At 37.8% G+C, this 18,637-nt stretch overlaps 1 protein-coding gene across 1 annotated transcript; it reads left to right on the forward strand.

Annotated features, from left to right (window-relative positions):
• Positions 1 to 577: 577 nt before the first annotated feature.
• LOC132852061 (uncharacterized) lies at positions 578 to 3,567 on the forward strand. Its single transcript, XM_060879121.1, has 9 exons — positions 578 to 847; positions 1,222 to 1,415; positions 1,536 to 1,639; positions 1,885 to 1,927; positions 2,025 to 2,540; positions 2,690 to 2,777; positions 2,992 to 3,125; positions 3,282 to 3,332; positions 3,443 to 3,567. The coding sequence occupies exons 1-9, from the start codon at positions 682 to 684 to the stop codon at positions 3,521 to 3,523; spliced, it is 1,377 nt and encodes a 458-aa protein (XP_060735104.1). The 5' UTR covers positions 578 to 681; the 3' UTR covers positions 3,524 to 3,567.
• Positions 3,568 to 18,637: the final 15,070 nt, after the last annotated feature.

The raw sequence follows: 18,637 nt of genomic DNA on the forward strand, positions 1-18,637 counted from the left end.
GCTATTGGGCCACGCTTCATGATGGTGTGTTTAGCTAGTGTGTTGCCCATGTTCACCTCTTTGTACACACACACACACACACACACACACACACACACACACACACACACACACACACACACATAGACAGGCGCGTGCGCCACACGCTGCAGACGTCAGTGTCGCGCTCTGGGAAGTGAAGCGCAAACCGGCGTAAAATGTCTTCTTGTATCATTGGCAACATCACTGAATGAGGAAGGGACACAGGACGGACTCTGTGATAAATAATGATAATGATAATAATAATAACAATAACAATAACAATAATAATAATAATAATAATAATAATAATAATAATAATAATAATAAAGAAAGAAAGAAAGAAAGAAAGAAAGAAAAGACAGAAAGAGATGTTTAATAGTGTTTAATGATAAGCTATTAGATCTGTAATATATCTGGACATTAAAACTTTCCGCTGTTTGTTTTTAAAATTTGAACAGAGTTCCAAGATGACGTAATGTTCTATAAGTTCAGACCATCAGACCATCGACAGAAACAGAGCAACACAGTGAACAGCGATTAGAAGCGATTTTACAACAATTAGCAGCAATTAGCAGCATGTTTGATTCATTAGCAGCATTTTAGCAGCACTTTAGTAACGTTTAAACATTTGACAGTAATTTACAGTAGCAGATTTCACCAATGACTGCACTGTATGTTGGAGATCTGCACCCTGAAGTGACAGAACTGATGATTCTTAAAAGATTCAGACCTGCAGGACCCATTAAATCTGTCCACATCAGCAGGAACAGGAAGAGCGGCTACTCACTCGGCTATGCCTATGTCAACTTCTGCTATAAATACGACGGTAATACAAACAAGACCGAAGACACGACAACGCTGTTCTCTACACCGTTTCTGCACTTTCTAGTTGTCTTAAGGCTACAGGGGCATTTATTTAGTCTTTAACTGCTGTATTACATAAATACACTCATGTATGGTGCTTTAAACAGTACAAGAAGTTAAAAAAAAGTAAAAAAAAAAAAAGTATTTGTTTGTCTTAGACTAAAAATGCTACAATACATTTTTCATACTAATGTTTACTAAGAGTGCCAATAATTCTGAAACTGACTGTGTATATACCTATTATAAATAGACACATATTATATTGATTGTTTGAAATGAAATGAATTCTTTTGAATGAATTCAACTGAAATGAATGACTTCTTTTGGTTCCCTCAGCCGAGCGAGCACTGGAAATGTTTGACTTTGAACTTCTTCTGGAGAGACCCATGCGTGTGATGTGGTCTCGCTTTGAACGGATGCTGAACTGGACCAACAGGAGCAACATCATCATAAAGAACTTGGACAAGTCCATTCAGAGCGTTGACCTGTTTGACACCTTCTCAGTGTTTGGGAAGATCGTGTCGTGCAAGGTACAGACTTTGATCTGTTCTGATCTAAATAGCTGAATATCTGTGTATCATGATTAACGTGTGTGTACTAGCTCAGATTGATTGTACACTATGTGTTGATATGCTGTGTTTCTCCTGAAGGTTGTGGAATCAAAGGGATTTGGCTATGTCCAATTTGAGTCACAGGAGGCAGCTGCGTCGGCCATCAATCGGCTCAACGGGATGCTGCTGAACGACCAATACGTGTAAGTCACGTGTAAATTAGTATGTTTTTACAGCCAAAGTTCAAATGTCAGGGTTTTTTACATTGTGCTTTAACTAATTACATTTGACATTTATTGAACTCCTTGTTTATTGAAACAGAGGTTCTGTTTGGTCTAATGAGGGTATTTCAGTCAACATCAGGCTGTAATTCTGCTGGTGAAGACACAACATCTAAGAGCAGGGTTCAGATAAACACTCTAAGAGCAGTAGCTCTGTTCTCTTACAGCACCATTCAGTATTTTAAGGACCGTGATGAGCGCAAACCTGAGGCTCGCCCCAACACCAAACCAATAACCTCTTCATCAAAAACCTCGACTGCACCATCGATGACGATTTTTTGCGCACGGTGTTCGGAAAGTTGTTCAGAACAATACACTACAGAAACTCCAGCAACCTGTGCTGCCTCCCTGCAACAAGAACACCGTAGCTGTTGCTCCCTCTGTGGACCCTGTCCAAGCTGTCCCAGCCTTCACGACAGCTGCCTCTGTGGACACCGTCCAAGCCGACCCAGCCATCACAACAGCTCCTTCTGAGGACCCTGTCCAAGCAGTCACTGACTTTGTGACGGCTCCCCTTGAGGACACCGTCCCAGGCTTTGAGACAGCTCCTTCTGAGGACTCCATCCCAGTTTTTGAGAAAGCTTCCCTTGTGGACACCGTCCCAGGCATTGAGACAGCTCCCCTTGAGGACATCGTCCCAATCTTTGAGACAGCTCCTTCTGTGGACTCTGTCCCAGACTTTATAAAAGCTCCAGCTATTGAAAGAGCCCCAGCTGAAGCTCCAGCTGCACTGTCAGACACTGCTAAAGCCACAGCTGCAGATGTGGAGTCGTCTACATCTGTGGCTAATGTGGATGATGTGCAGCTGGACGACAGCACAAAAGTAAGGATAAAACACACACACAATAATATTCTGCATGCTTAATATTATAATATAATGTATGATAGATTATAACATTTACAATATCTAAATGTGTGATTTTTACTACTACTGCTACTACTACTACTAATAATAATAATTTATGTCCCCAGGATGCACCCACATCTACACCAAGTGGGAAACGCTTGACCATCTATATGCTGGAGTCTGCGGCACTAGACGATCAGATTCAGAAGGCCTGTGAGTTTCATACACACACATACACACAAACACACATACCTCTGTCTCGTATACACTCCTGATCAGCAGCTCAGCATTTTAATCCATGTTTTTCTGCCTTCAACTCCTTTTGCTTTGGTTACTCAATATTAACACACATTTTACATGATTGGATGGCCATTTCTATTCTCTCTCACACACCTCACACACTTTCTCTCTCTCTTTCTCTCTGCAGATGACTACATGCTTCCTCTGGTCAAGAAAATCCACCCCTCTCTGGCCAGTAAGATCACATGGATGCTAATACAGGGAGAGAACAACTTCGAAATCATGAATATGATTAGTGTTCCTGAGCTCCTGCGTGCCAAGGTGAGCACACACACACATACACACACACACTCACACTCACACACACATATCTGATGTGTAAATATCTTTGACATGATGAATTAGCTTTGGCCATTTAAAGACCAATCCCCACCCATTTATCCCTCGTTTTTCACTTCTGTGTGTGTGTTTTTGTAGGTACATGAAATGGACTCCCTACTGAAGGCACGAGAAGCTGGTCACAAGCCGGTGAGAATCTTTAATCATAATTGGACATGTGCTGATATTGACTCACAGGGTTACACAGGGATTTAAAAACCACTCAAAAGTCATTTCTGACTTCTGCATTTCTTTTTCAGGAAACCCTGAAGATGATGTACAGACACAAGACCAGCAGAAACAGGAAGAAGAAAAATAATAAGAATAAGAGAAATATCTAATAAATAATTATTGTAAATCTTCTACCATTTGAATAAAAAATAATTAAAAAAATAAAATTCTGTTTATTTATTTACGAGCCAAAAGTGTTCAAATCTCATAATTTAATTATCTACTGTAATACAGTGATACCTCAAGATACGAGTGCTTTGACATACGAATTTTTTGAGATACGAGCTGTGATTCGACCATATTTTTGGCTTGAGATACGAGCAAATTTTTGAGATACGAGCATCCGAGTCGCCGCCGCCGAAACAAAGATCCCCAACAACCACGTGTGCTCTGTTTCCCCCGCCTCAGCTTCCCGCGTCTCACTCGGTTAAAGCCGCATTTTCACTGCACACGATAAACGACGGCCGATAAACAGGAAGTCATTAATTTCCTATGGAGAGTCGCAAAGGCGCTGCGTGAGGCGCCGACCATCTGCGGATCCGTAATTTTCGGATCCGTTTTAAGCGTTGGATCCGTTAAAAAATTGAACTTGTGCAACTAGACCGCATCTGATATGCTGACCGGACAGGTTTTTATTAAAACGACCGGCAGATGTTAGTGAGGAAAGAGTGACAAAAAAGGCAAAAACAAGTGAAGAGAAAAAAAGTGATGAAGAAAATTAAGCAAAATTAATGTAAAGAAAACAGAAATTGTAGCAATTAAGTTCAGTCAAGTTAAGAGAAATCAAGCATTGCGTTAGTTCTGGCAGGCCACGTCGTCAAGCGTGCATCAGCTGTTAATCAGCTGTCCACGACGCACACCAATCCGGTTACGACATCCATATTACCCGACCATTTACTGTAAATTGTTCGTTGTACCAGTTTACATCATAAATGTCCACATATTTTCTCTCTCTCTCCCTCTCTCTCTCTCTAATTATTTAATTATTTATTTATCCATTTATTATTTTCCTTTCCTATTTTTAACTCTATGCATGATTAATGGTTCTGTTATACGGGGGTCTATTCTATTTGATAGTTGCTGATCTCCCCGCTCTAAATGAAGTTTAATTAAGTTCAATTTAAGTGTAAAGTAGCATTAAGAGTGCGAGTACATGAACGAAAGTGAAAGTGTAATTCCTCCTAACTCTTCCGCCTGTTTACTCCTCCCTCAACCTCCGTGCGCATCCTAAAGTAAAACCAGTTTATTTTTTTAACATTCTCTTTTATTACTGTATGTTTTTATACAATATTTGTTATTTACAAATACAGGTACTGTACATTTTTCATATTCAAAACACAAACAAAACAACTGGAGTGGAATTTTGCGAGCTGGAACAGATTAATGGGATTTCAATTAATTTAAAAGGGGAAAATTGCTTTGAGATACGAGCAATTTGAGATACGAGCAATGTCACGGAACGAATTAAACTCGTATCTCGAGGTATCACTGTAAGTTAGAATCTTAGAAGGAAATAAAAAAAACACAAAGCTAAAGTATCATAATATTTTAGTAATATTCATATTTTCCTATAAGAAGATAAGAAGTTAGATAAAGAACGAAGGTTCAGCTGTTGCAGGGATTTTAGTGTTAACTTCTCTTCATCCAGTACAGTCTCACTGGCAGCTTTTCACTGATTTGCTGTTTTTGACTGCTGACAATGTGAGGAATATTCTTCAATAATGTCTTAACAAATCTGAATATACAATCCAGTAGATCATGATCATGCTAGTTATCTCAGAGATCTAAAGTGATCTCAAATCTCTAAAGATTATCATGACTTGGATCTAGCCTAGTTTGTTAGATAAATGAAATGAACCCTTTTAATTAAATAATCATTATTATTTAGCTCCTGAAATACTTTTTTTGAATAACACGTGTTAGTAAGTCAGCGTTGTCCAAAATCTAAGCCCAGATTTCAGAATAATAATCAGTAGATAGGTAAAGTTTATCATGACAAACTTTGATGTTGTCTTAACAAAGCCAGACTATTTAATGTTGAACAAATTCAGATGGTAACGTATTTTGTTAGGACATCCAATTTCCCGCTCTACATTTTGTTTAACTTCGCTGTAAACTACATTCAACAGCAAACGAGATTCATTCACTACGAGCTACTACATAATATATAGTTTTTTTTTTATTCAGGATTAAAATTAAATTCCTATACAGCCTGTGGTTAGTTTGAAACAAGCGGGAATGTCTGAGGTCAGCTCACGCTAAATAAGGTTTGAAACTAAACATGTTCGACCGCCATTTTATTCGTGACACACCCAGGATCATTAGGATAAATTAGGAGCAATTCTTGGATAAAATGTCTTTTGACTGACATTAATATTTTCTATGTAATTAGTTGATGGCAGCAAGCAGAGTTCCCTGGTGTGGCAGTTTGTGGTGTATGGACTTCCGTGGGAGGAGACACCAGCAATAAGAGTTCTGGCAGCATTCATTTTTGCAGACAAACTGTAACTTATTAGGGCCTGAGCACCGAATGGTGCGACGCCCTATTGTTTTTCCTCGGGAGTATTATTTATTTATTTATTTATTTTTTTTCCCACACATTGGCCAATTGGGGTCCCTTAACATGCTCGAAAACTCTTGAAATTTGGCACACACTTCAGAGTCGTGCGACGCCAGGCTTGGGCAAAGGCTGGAATACGGGCGTGGCAGGGGGGCTCTGTAGCGCCCCCTGTAATGCAAAAACAAACATTGGTGCACAGATCGGGCAATTATGTACGCACATGTACGAGAGTTGGGACGCATATAGATCTCATCGACCCGAACAACTTTCGCGCTCTAAACTATGAGCTCCGCCCAACAGGAAGTCGGCCATTTTGGATTGTTTTATAAGTGCATGCGGTGAACTTTTAAATACTCCTCCTAGGGAATTCATGCGATTGACATCAAACGTGGTAAACATGATGCCGAGACATTGCCCTTGCTAAATTGCGAAGGGATTTTTGATATCTCGAACGGTGCTGCCATGGCGAGGCGACAAAGTTATGGTGAATTCAGAGAAAAAGAAAGTGCCTAATATCTAAAGCAAAAAATGTCTTATTGTGATGACACGTGGTGTGTATGTTCGGCCAAGGATTCCGATCACATCGATGTGCTTATTGTGAGTCCCGGGTATAGCGCCACCTACAGGCCCCAGGAAGTGTGTCAGTCACAAAGGTGGATTTTTTGTCAGCTGCATGCGGTAAACTTTTAAATACTCCTCCTAGGGGATTCATGCAATTGAGACCAGACTTGGCCACCATGATGCAGAGATATTGCAGATGCGAAATTGCGAACGGATTTTTGATATCTCAAACACTGTTGCCATGGCATCGTGTCAAAGTTTACTTTTATTTCAGGCATATTCAAGGCTTTTGGCGTGCTTAGATGAACTTGAAATTTGACACATACATCACATTTGTCGGCTGTTAAGTGTGGACAAAAAGGTCAGACAAAGGTGTGTCTCTTAAGTGGCTCACTAGTGCCCCCGTTTGTCTAAAATGTGGGGTTTCATTCACCTACAGTCCCCAAATGGGTCAGTAACAACATAAAATAGTCCACTGATATTTACCCACTTGATGCACTTGCCCACCGTGCATTGTTTTCTGGAAGGCACCGTATAGTGATGAACTAACGTGCGAAGGCCCGTCATCGCTGCTTGCAGCTATATTTTTTTTGTTTTGTTTTTTATTATTAATTAAACTGTGTATAGTTAATAAACTTTTATTATTATTACTGTGACCTGACTGCTTCATTGGATTTCGTGTTCTTTAACTTGTACACTATTTCATATTTCACATACATATTTAATTGGAAGTAAATTTTTCTGACTGCAGTCAGTGATGCATTTACTGTGATATTTGATACATTTTCATAGAATGCGAGCGTTTTACATGTTATGACGAAATCAGCTCTATATATTAGATTTAAGGTTTGCTATTTTAGCCTTGACATCCTTTACAAAAATAAGAAAACGTGTATTACTAAAACGAAGGACGACATTTTATTTAGATCACCTAAATTGCTTCCGCATACTTCCGTGTTTCCGTGGGCGGGGTTGGATTACCGAAGTAAGTATTGCTGTCAATTCATTATTTTAATCACTTAAATTTCTGACCCGTTTTGGGTTAAATTCAACCCAGCAGTGGAGTCATTTTTAACTAATAGTTGGGTTAAAATAACCCAGCGTTGGGTTATTTTACTTTTTGACCCAGCAGTTTTTAGAGTGTATTTGTTAAACCTCTGAAAAGAGGGAGATGAAAAAGGATGACATGAACACAGGGTTTCTTCACTGCCAACTTTTTGGGAAATCTTTATTTATCACAATTTACAATCAACTTTGCAAAACAGCATCAATTGTCTTGTTTCTTCATTTCACACATTTTTACAGAACCTCTTAATTATAGATCATTTTAGTTATTTATATATAATATTTGGTTATTTATAATCTAGACATTAATTAATTAATTAATTAAACAGCTTTTTAGAAATGCCTGATCCATACAATTCAAAATAACATTTATATGCTCTTTAAATAACTTGCATCTGTATCAATACATCAATTCTGTAATCCACTTTTCACATCTCAATATATTCACCTTTTTTTCCACAAATCAGTCAATCAACACTAAATTACTGAATTAAACATTAAATACAACACGCCAATGTTTAACTCTCTCTCAATATGTATATATATGACCTTGCGCCATTATGTAGGCCTTGCGCCCTCTCACGCCTGAGCTCGTGCAAATTTAAACTAATACACATTTAAACATTTCCAACCAAACACAATTGATATCATTTTGAAATTCATACACTCTTATGTGATATTATAATCACATTATAACATTGTATCTTTCAGACTAATACCTGAAAAGAGGGAGATGAAAAAGGATGACATGAACACGGGGTTTCTTCACTGCCAACTTTTTGGGAAATGAAGAAAACCTAGTTCTCCCTCTAGTGAACCGGCAGGCAAAAGCAATCGATCTTGTACCAAACTAATAGAATGCAGATGAACTAAAACTACAAACAAATGACATAGGTATATTTTATAAACAGTTGTAATCATATTCAAAATATTTGTAAATTACTTTTACTGTTTTCCTCTTTCAGAGAACACAGATATATTTCCTCTTTGTGAACAGGCAGGCAAAATCAATCGCTCTTCTTGTACCAAACTATCGAATACAGATGATGCACAGATCACACCATATCATCAAGTTCGCCAATGACACGACTGTGGTGGGTCTCATCAGCAAGAACGACGAGTCAGCATACAGAGAGGAGGTGCAACAGCTAACTACCTGGTGTAGAACCAACAACCTGTCTCTGAATGTTGATAAAACTAAAGAGATGGTTGTTGACTTCAGAAGAGCACAAGAGCGACCACTCTCCACTGAACTCAAGTGTGTTTTGAGGTTGTGTTTTAAACCTATTCAAATAAGAATATGCATTTCTTCAAAATAAACTTTAGTTCTTGGGTTGGCAGTATGCCGAATTTGCCGATATATATGTCACGATTTGCTATATCCAGAGCCGAACCTGATCTCCCTGGGGCCCTAAGCAAAAATTCTGCTAAGGGGCCCTCCTACCTGACCCGTGAGCCATGTAAACCATTTGCCACACATTCACACTTGCACTGGCAGCACTGCACAGCTAATTTAGCTAGTCAGATAGAGACTAGAGACAGAATCACATCAACTTAACTTTACTGTTATTTGCTCTTGCTGACATCAAACTTGAAGAGAACACAAGTTTACCTGATTGCTGTTCTCACATTTCACACTCATTCTGTTTCTTTTCTCTCTTTTCATGGCCAGATGGATAGCTCCGCTTCATATTGTCACCTACACAGTAAACATTAACACGTGCTGTAAAATGAGGCAGGGGGAGGCGGGGCCTTGCGTAATTTGCGGGGCACTACGCAACTTGCGTAGTGAGTGTATAGGGCCGATCGGCTCTGGCTATATCTCAGTATTAAAATATCTGCGCGCTGCACAGTACAGTTTAACGTTATTTACGTGTTAGATTGATAAACGTTCATGAATGAGAAAATCGCTACATGCTTTAGTTTAAAGGGAATTATTATATGCGGTAAGTCACTGCTGTCTGTCATGTCAGGAATTGAGTTGTCTTTCGAAGTTTATTGCAGTAAAATGGTCAAATACACACAATATATTAAAATTGTGATACAATTGATGCGTGTGTAATCCATGCATTTGGTCTTAAAGTGACAGCAATCATTACTGTTAATGTTAATCTAACAACCAAAGAGTAAGAAAAAAGTCATTCAGACTTATTCAAACCATACCTACCAGATTATTCATGCCCACAAATGTCTGTCTTTTGCTAAATGTAAATAAATTTCATTGAAAGAAGCAGCTAACATTAGTAATGTCATGTGTTTTAGTTTTAAGATGCCTAGTCAGATAAATTAGTTAGCTAACTAGATTATGTTGTTGACCATGTTAGTTTAACTATGCATAGTTCATGTCTAATTCTGCCCATTTCTCATCTAGATATGGTAGGAAGAGGAAGAAGGGAAAAGAGGAAGGTCAGTCTAACTGACTATTTTGGAAGGTAACTAAATAAACTAAACTAAAGGATATTTTATAGCACATAGTGCCTTACATGTTGGGTGTTGATCTGTCAGCCATCAGAAAACTGTTTATTTTCATAATCTGTGTATCTTCAATTATTGTGTTAAGAAGATTTGAATTCTGATTTCTAATCATTATATGTTGTGATATAGTGTCCAAAGTAAGAGAAGCAGTGTAGGCCAGTTCTGCTCCAATTTATTAGAAACGTCAGAAGCAGAGTCCAGCACAGGCCAAAGTCAGAGCAGCACAGCCCAGACCTCCAGCACAGGCCAAAGTCAGAGCAGCACAGCCCAGACCTCCAGCACAGGTCTCTCCAAAGTATTATATAGCAGTTGCATAAACTGCTTAGACTAGTCCTACAAGTTAATCATTACATGTTTGACTTTAAGCTGGTTACATAAAAAGATAGATTGGTCTAATTTGAATCCAAAAAGTAAGGCTGATTAAAAAAAAGTCAAGTAAGGCGAATTACTAGTTGGCTAGACTAGTTCTTAAGACTCTAAACATAGTGGCTATGTTTATGCAACTGGCCCCTGTAGTGCAGAGATATTAGCATGTGTTTTTCACAGATAGAACCGTCTGATTATTAATAAACACATGCAAAAACGTGTACTTTTGTACAGCTCAATGTTTAGCTCAAACAGTAATCTTGAGTTAATTTGACATGACTGAAACATAAAGCTTATCTATTATTTTTGTAAATTAATCAGAATTGTTAACATTCAGCTGGTTGTAACCACAATTATGCAGTTATGAAGCACAACAGACTTATGTGATAGGCTTTATCTTGAAAATTGTAGGTGCTGAAGTCATGTTTTTGTTTAGGCCCTGGCATACCATGTGTGAAAAAGTGTTTGACATCTGTTCGTGACCTCAAGCTGAAGCGAACTTGTGTTCTGCAGCAGGACAATGATCCAAAACACACCAGCAAATCCACCTCTGAATGGCTGAAGAAAAACAAAGTGAAGACTTTGGAGTGGCCGAATCAAAGTCCTGACCTGAATCCTATTGAGATGCTGTGGCAGGACCTTAAAAAGGCGGTTCATGCTCGAAAACCCTCCAATGTGGGTGAATTACAACAATTCTGCAAAGATGACTGGACCAAAATTCCTCCACAGCGCTGAAACAGACTCATTGCAAGTTATCGCAAACGCTTGATTGCAATTCTAGCTGCTAAGGGAGGACCAACCAGTTATTAGGTTTAGGGGGCAAACACTTTTTCACACAGGGCCATGTAGGTTTACAAACAGTAATACAAACCTTCATTTAAAAACTGCATGTTGTCTTTACTTTTGTTTTCTTTGACTAATATTTAAATTTATTTGATGATCTGAAATATTAACGTGTGACAAAGATGCAAAAATATAAAATATCAGGAAGGGGGCAAACACATTTTCACACCACTGTATAACAGGATAATTATTAAAGTTCAAGGGTTCTTTTAGTTAAATTCTGCTTTAATGTGAGCGCGCTTCATATTGGCTGTGCCGGTGGTGTTCTGTTATTTTGTACGGGTATTTCAATCATTTTTCCGTGTTAATGAACTATATGATCTCTCTTTCCATGTGCTTTCTAACGAGATGAAATGTGTTTTGATGGTGGAGCTCAACTACAACTACATGATTTACTACTGTCTCTCTATTACTGCTCTGTGTGCAGGTCATCGCTTTTTGTTTAGTGACTGTTTTGTGCAAGCTAGTTTTGTAGTACACTTAATTTATGGGTTTAGTAAATATGTAAATTCCGGTCATTTCTGTGTAAAATTTGTATACATCATTTAGTATATTTGTTCATTTTATTTCATTATTTAAAAAAAGTCTGTATCATTTTCCTGGAGAGATTCTACTCTATTTCTAATTCATGATTTATTTCTGTTTGCTGTTGGGTTAAGTACTAAGTAATGTGAATGTCATGGTTACACTCTAAGAAAATTATGTGTTGGATTTACTTAAACTATGTATGCACTATTTATCATCACACTTATTAAGTAAATTCAACTTGAATAGGTTTTAAATAAAATTAACAACAAAGTATTTGTGAAATATACAAAATGGTTTGAGTTCACCCAACTTTAATACTTAAAAAAACAAGTAACATTTGTAATTATTGAAATAAATTACCTACATTTTTCCTGCACACTTATTAATCTTATTAATCTGTTGTTTAACAGTAATGATCAACACAAGGAACCTGTTATATTTTAAATCAGCACTGTTAAAAAATAGTCACTTTGAAAAAAAACAAAACCTGAATATTTGTTTGACGTTTACGTTTAAAGAAAATTTCTAACACGGCTGAATACAGACCATGAGTAAGGCATCCATAAGTTAAGTAAATGTGTTTTTTACATTATGATATGTTACAGTAAGAAGAGTTGAATTGAATAGAGAATTGAAATTGTATTTCTCTCAGTCCCAAGGTGCATAATATTAACAATGGAATTTAAATAAACCAGTGCAAGGCATATGCAGATAAAGTGAAAAATGAGCAGACCAATGCTGCACAAATTGACTGGTGCATGTTGTCGTATGTTAGTGGGAGGGGGGAGTGGAAGGACCTGGGGATGTGGGATCTGGAGGAGTGTGTTGGGTTCATAGATCTGTGGTGCCTGGGGCAGAAAAGGGAAGTGGAGGCAAGTTCGAGAGCGAGTTCAGCTTCCTGACAGCCTGATGAATGAACCTGTCCTTCAATCTTTTGGTCCTGGCCCGGAGACTCCACAGTCTCTTCCCTGAACAACTGCTACTACTACTGAAAAATGTCAAAATAAATACTCAATAAAACAATAAAAGAAAAAGTACTTAAAAACATGAAAATAATACAGGTCATTTCTATTCTCTTCATCAGCCCTCTTTGAAAAAAGAAACAAAATGAAATGAGACCTGTGCCATGATTTTACAGGTACAAAGCTTCAATTTTGGTGACAGAGACAAAAGGTATAGACAGTAGATTCAAATGAGTTTAAAAAAAAACTGCACTCAGAGATATGATGGTTTCTAACACCAAACTTGATGCAAGTAGCCTAAACGTAAAACAAACATGACACACATACATTTACTAAAAACCCTCACATATAAATATATATTTTTGTGCATTAGCGTAAATGCAATTGTTACGCAATCCTTATGCATAATCGAGGCAATCAACACAGCAACGTTGCACGGCTAAGATTTGCGCAAATCTGGCACAAGCGTACCTGATTTGGCTCAGATCCGGTCCAACACTACGCTGTTGGGGAAGCGTGCACTTTTACAAATACAAAAGGGCAGATACCATTTATTTAGACAACAAATAAATACTTATACTTTAAATGTAAATACTTATATTTTTATGCTACATTTACTTACTTTTAACAGTTTTTGTACACACTCACATTTTTAACTTGACTATATGCATACTCTTAAGTTCACATTATGAACTTCACATTATATTTTCAAGTTGTATGTACAAGTGTTTGTTAAGAAAAGTTAAAAAATATATATATCTAATGTTTTAAGTAAAAGTCACTTATCATATCACTTTGTAGTTGTAGAGACAGCGTACTGTTAGACTGAGAGCAGCAGAGCAAGAGAATTGCTGTGTGTGGAGCTCATCTACAACTACATGATTCATTACTGTCTCACTATTACTGCTCTGTGTGCAGGAAAATAAATTCAATATCATCCAAATGATGTCCGTTCAGAGCACTTTGTAAAGACTGACCAGTGTCTGTAAGTTAAACCTCTATGGCACTGTTTAAAGCTTCATAAATGTTCTACACCACCATCAGCCTACAGTATAAATAATTCTTAGGCAAAACTGTGAATATTTAATATTCTACTGCATTGATTCTTGTTTCAGATCTTTTGTTAAATATTAGAATGTTGTTCATAACTTATTTCCAAAGCTCACATTTCTGTGCATTGTTTCATACATATGTCCTTTTATGTTATTTGCCCCCTCCTCTACGAGCATTATTGAAAGTGGGGGTTCGTAACAACCTTCAAGATTTAAAGAATATAATTTATTGCCAAGTCAAATTTGCATTAAAATATTACTTGTCAAAGTCCCATTAAATGTATATTTAAATCTAAAAAGAATTATCAATACATATAATGTTTTTCTCAAATAGTTATTCTTAAATATCAATAGTTATGACTAGACTGATGTACAAATGTTAAATTTATACAAATATCACATTGCATTTAATATAATAAATGCCTCTGCAAGAGCTATTGGTATTGTCATGTTTCAAGAGTTTTATATTAAAGAAATGGTTTAGAGAAATACAAGAGATGGCTTTGATAATTAACTGTCTTCATCATAAGTCGACATCGGTAAGCAGAGTGAAGAAAGCAGCAGCCTGAATAAGAACACGCGCACACACACACACACACACAATTAGCACAGGGGCTGTTAATGATAGGGGATCATCTAATCTGACGTAACTGTATAATAATACTTTCTGTATAACCTGACCTCCATTTCATCTTCCACATTTAATACAGTGTCCAGGTTCATGTGACTCTTCCTGGGATCTGGAGCATCAGCTGATTGCCACTTTGGATCCTGGACAGTGTGCAGGATTTGGCTAAATGAGTAGTCCTGGACAATAAGTGGTAAAATTCTGTGTTACAGCACACATAAAGGTTTTACCTTTACATTCCTACCAAACCTTAGTGTAGCTACACAGGCTAAAATACTTGCAGTGACAATTCCTTTTGATTAGTATGTAAACTAAAAAAAGTTTCTCAGCTCTCACAGGATAATAGCCACAAGGAGCATCGGAGGCAACTTCTTGTTGGGAGCAGGGCATGTTTGAATCCAAGGAGCCTGGGATACAGCAATGATTCTCTGCAACAAAACGAACAAAAACAATCACATGTTACCAACATCTCACTAATACATTATTCTGGAACAATATTACAATACAATGCAGCTCCTAGTGTCCATCTTCTGGACTTCTGGCAGGTGAAATATCAAGTTTTATAACAACTGTGTTACCCAATTTCTCCCCCTCTAAGGTACTTAGATTTCATACTTCCTACATCCTCCTCTTAGATGATAGGAATAGGACATAGGTGTGAATATGTGTGATGGGCTGGCATCTTAATCAGAGCAGCCAGTATTATTTTGATGAAACTCTGGAGCCCCCTTAAAACTGACCAGAGTAAAGAAGTAACTAACAATGAATGAATATATAGATAAAAGAATAAATTATAGTTTGTTCTGCACATCTACTCTTCTGACCACAGCAGAGTTCTCTGGTGAATTCAGCATCGGATGATTGGAAGGACTCGATTGCTTGGACACTTCTGGCCCGGCGGCAAGCTTGGCCCTGTTGGAAGGCGTGAGTCGCTTTAGGTTGACCAGAAGCTCTGGGTTCGCCCATTTGAAGTTCGGGTTGTAAAAGTGCTGTATGAAGTTGACTTTCGTCAACGAGATCTTATAGTCCGGGCACACTTTTCCGAAGCCGTACAGGTTTAGCTGGCGAACAGAACTGATGAAATTTGTCGTTCTGAAGTAATTGTTCATCTTCTTGTTGGCTGTAGATAGCACTTCAGCTTTGAAGGCCTCCGGACAGATCAGTATTCCTTCCCCATTATCATCCCAGCAGATTGAACAGATCTGAGGATCAGTCACCAAATGCCACAAGTTGGTGGGAAAGTTTCTGTGATTGATCCGGACTTCCATCCCAGCTAAATGATTTGTAACCAGCAGATAGGAGCTCAGTGTTATTGAACTATAGATGTTTATCCATCTAGACAATTGCTAACTAGATTGTGACAGTTGATTTCTAGCGCTAACTAGTTAGCAGGGCGGCTATCAAACACATTCATCCATCTTCATTAACAAATGATTTGTTAAATAAATAGATAGATAGATAGATAGATAGATAGATAGATAGATAGATAGATAGATAGATAGATAGATAGAACGCAGTATAATTGCCATCAACACACTAGCAACAGCTCTCCTGAGTTTTCTGGCCTCCTGAGTGTAAAATAAATAAAAACACAAAAGAAACACGATGGGATTATTTCTGATATCTGACTATATCATATACAAACACCTGATATCTCAGCTCCTTCTGTAGAAACCTCGTTTCCGCTCATGATCACAAGTTTAAACAGAAACTCTTAAGCACTCGGCGCTCCTCGGGACTTTACATTCAAATGAAAAAAGCGGAGGCGCCGAATTTCTAGAACGTTCTGACGACATTGAAACATATTGAATGTGCGCGCGCTTGGATCTGGCCATAAGAGTGAAACAAGAGACTGCAACAATAACAAAGTGAATGAATTCGTGCTGTGTAGTAAATTGTAGGTCAACAGAGTAAAGACGCTATTTGACAAGATTTTGTTTTAAATTCGTATTCATTTATTGTGCTTAAATACACAAGTAGTTTCAAATGGAACTGCCCAAGTAATATTTACTTAGTATTTTGTCATCTAATGAACTAATGCAAAAAATGTCAATCGCAAGTAAAACCTCCACGAAGCCAGGCAATCTTTGCGCATGCACTCTTGGTCCCGAAGTGGCGGACAGACGCAGAGGAAAGCAGCGTGAAATCTTCTCCAAGAATAAAGTGATCTTTTATTAGTTATTTATTATAGGCATAACAATATGACTTTCTGATTGGCTGGCAGACCATTCAAAAGATTTATAAAATGGCAGATAAAAAAAATTGCTTAAAACATTAAAAATAATGAGCTATATTCATTATTTCTTTATGCATGTGTTTTTTCACACCCCAACATGCACTGTAAACAAAAGGATCGTAATTTTAAAGTGCCCCTATTATGGCTTTTGAATATTCCCTCTCATGCAGTGTGTAACATACATAGCTGTTTGTGAATGTAAACGTTCTGCAAACAGCTACCTCCCCCCAGGTAGGTCTGTAGACCCTGCTTGCAGAAGGGGTTTGCTCTTCTGCTGGTCTCTGTGAACAGTGAGGTGGGGAAATGGGTGGAGGTGGAGCAGCTGTGCCGCTACTTGGGATAAAAGGTGGTGGTGAGATAACAGAAGCTGGTGGTTGTATTAAACATTTGCCTGGACCCCTGGCTCTCTTTTTAGAAGCACCTTCCTCTTCACTGTCATCAGAGTCTCCCAAGAAATGACTATTCATTCTTTGAAATTTTCATCAGTATTTCATAGTTTTCAAGCTGTTTCTGCTCTTAGATGTAGTTTTGGATGTAGGTTTAACATAAAATTGATTGTGCAGTATTGTTTGGTATTGAAACTACTCTTCCTTCTCATATTTCACTAAGCACAGCAGAGAAATAAACAATTTTTCTCTGTTCTACTTTCATTGTTTTCAAGCCATTTTTTTGCCATATTTACAGCAAATACTATAAAATATATCAGTATGTAGTAAAAGGGGCTGGCTCAAGTCACCTTACCCTCAGCTAGATTCTCAGTTCCCATTCACCTATACACTTAGACATGGCAGGTCTCTGTTTGTTTGACTTGAGTGAACTGAAGCTTTTAGTTCATTCTGTTTCTTCTGATGTCCTTTCGTTTCAATAAACCATTCTCTGTCTATGTAAAAAGGAATCTAAATATGTCTGATTTTACAAGATGTAATATATTAGACTTTCTCCATATCCTGATAACAAATAAAGGGCTTTATTTTACTCACATGTAGTTTTAGCTTAATACGAGACATGTTGTATTGTTTGGGTTACCATATGCCCCAACATTTTTCACTAAGCAGAGCCCTTTACTTGAAATTTTCATCTGTTTCACTCAGTATATCATAGTTTTCAAGCTGTTTTTGAAATTAAAGGTAGGGTCTCCGATTTCTGAAAGCCAATGTTGACATATAAAATCACCAAAAACAAACACGCCCCTAACCCAAATGGGTCCCACCCCTGTATTGATAGCTCCGAACACACATACATACGCAACCCAGGCAACTAATGGAAAGAAATGTCTCTTTATCATAACTGAAGGGAAGAACAATACGATTGCAGTTAAACAAACAAGCAAAAATGACACACAAGCATAATCATGCAAAGGACGGCATATATTAGTTCTGTGTAACAAAGAAAAACCAACCTATCGATCTCACCTATCGAGAAAGAAAAAATCAACCTCGGCGTCTTAAGTAAATTTGGCCGCATATTCACAGATTGGAGTTTCCCGAGTCAATAACTCCTGAGCTAAACGCTGTTACTAGGAAAACGCGGGAGTTATTGACTCAGGAATCTCCAATCTGTGAATATTCGGCCAACTTCCCGCTCCTTCAGTTCTCTCCAGCACTGGAAAGCTGATCCTATATTAACACGGGTCCTACTTCTTGCCTTATCGTAAGCCTTTCTTCACTTTCTTTCTTTGTTTTTATCCTCCATGTCAATGTTAAAACCGCTTTCTGCTAATGTCACACATGCGCACTGAACGCTCTCTCCGCCACATATTGACAAGACACGCCTCTTTCTGCTCATTGGCTACTCATTTGTTTTGTTTTTTGTTTATTTTTTGGCCTGACTCAGTTTTCTGAAGCATTTCTCAAAAATCGGAGACCCCACCTTTAAATGTAGTTTTGAATGTAGGTTTAGCTTAAAATGAGACATGTAGTATTGTTTGGGTCACCATATGTCCCCTCAT

The sequence above is a fragment of the Tachysurus vachellii genome, chromosome 1 (genome assembly GCF_030014155.1).
Source record: "Tachysurus vachellii isolate PV-2020 chromosome 1, HZAU_Pvac_v1, whole genome shotgun sequence".
Lineage (NCBI taxonomy): Eukaryota > Metazoa > Chordata > Actinopteri > Siluriformes > Bagridae > Tachysurus > Tachysurus vachellii.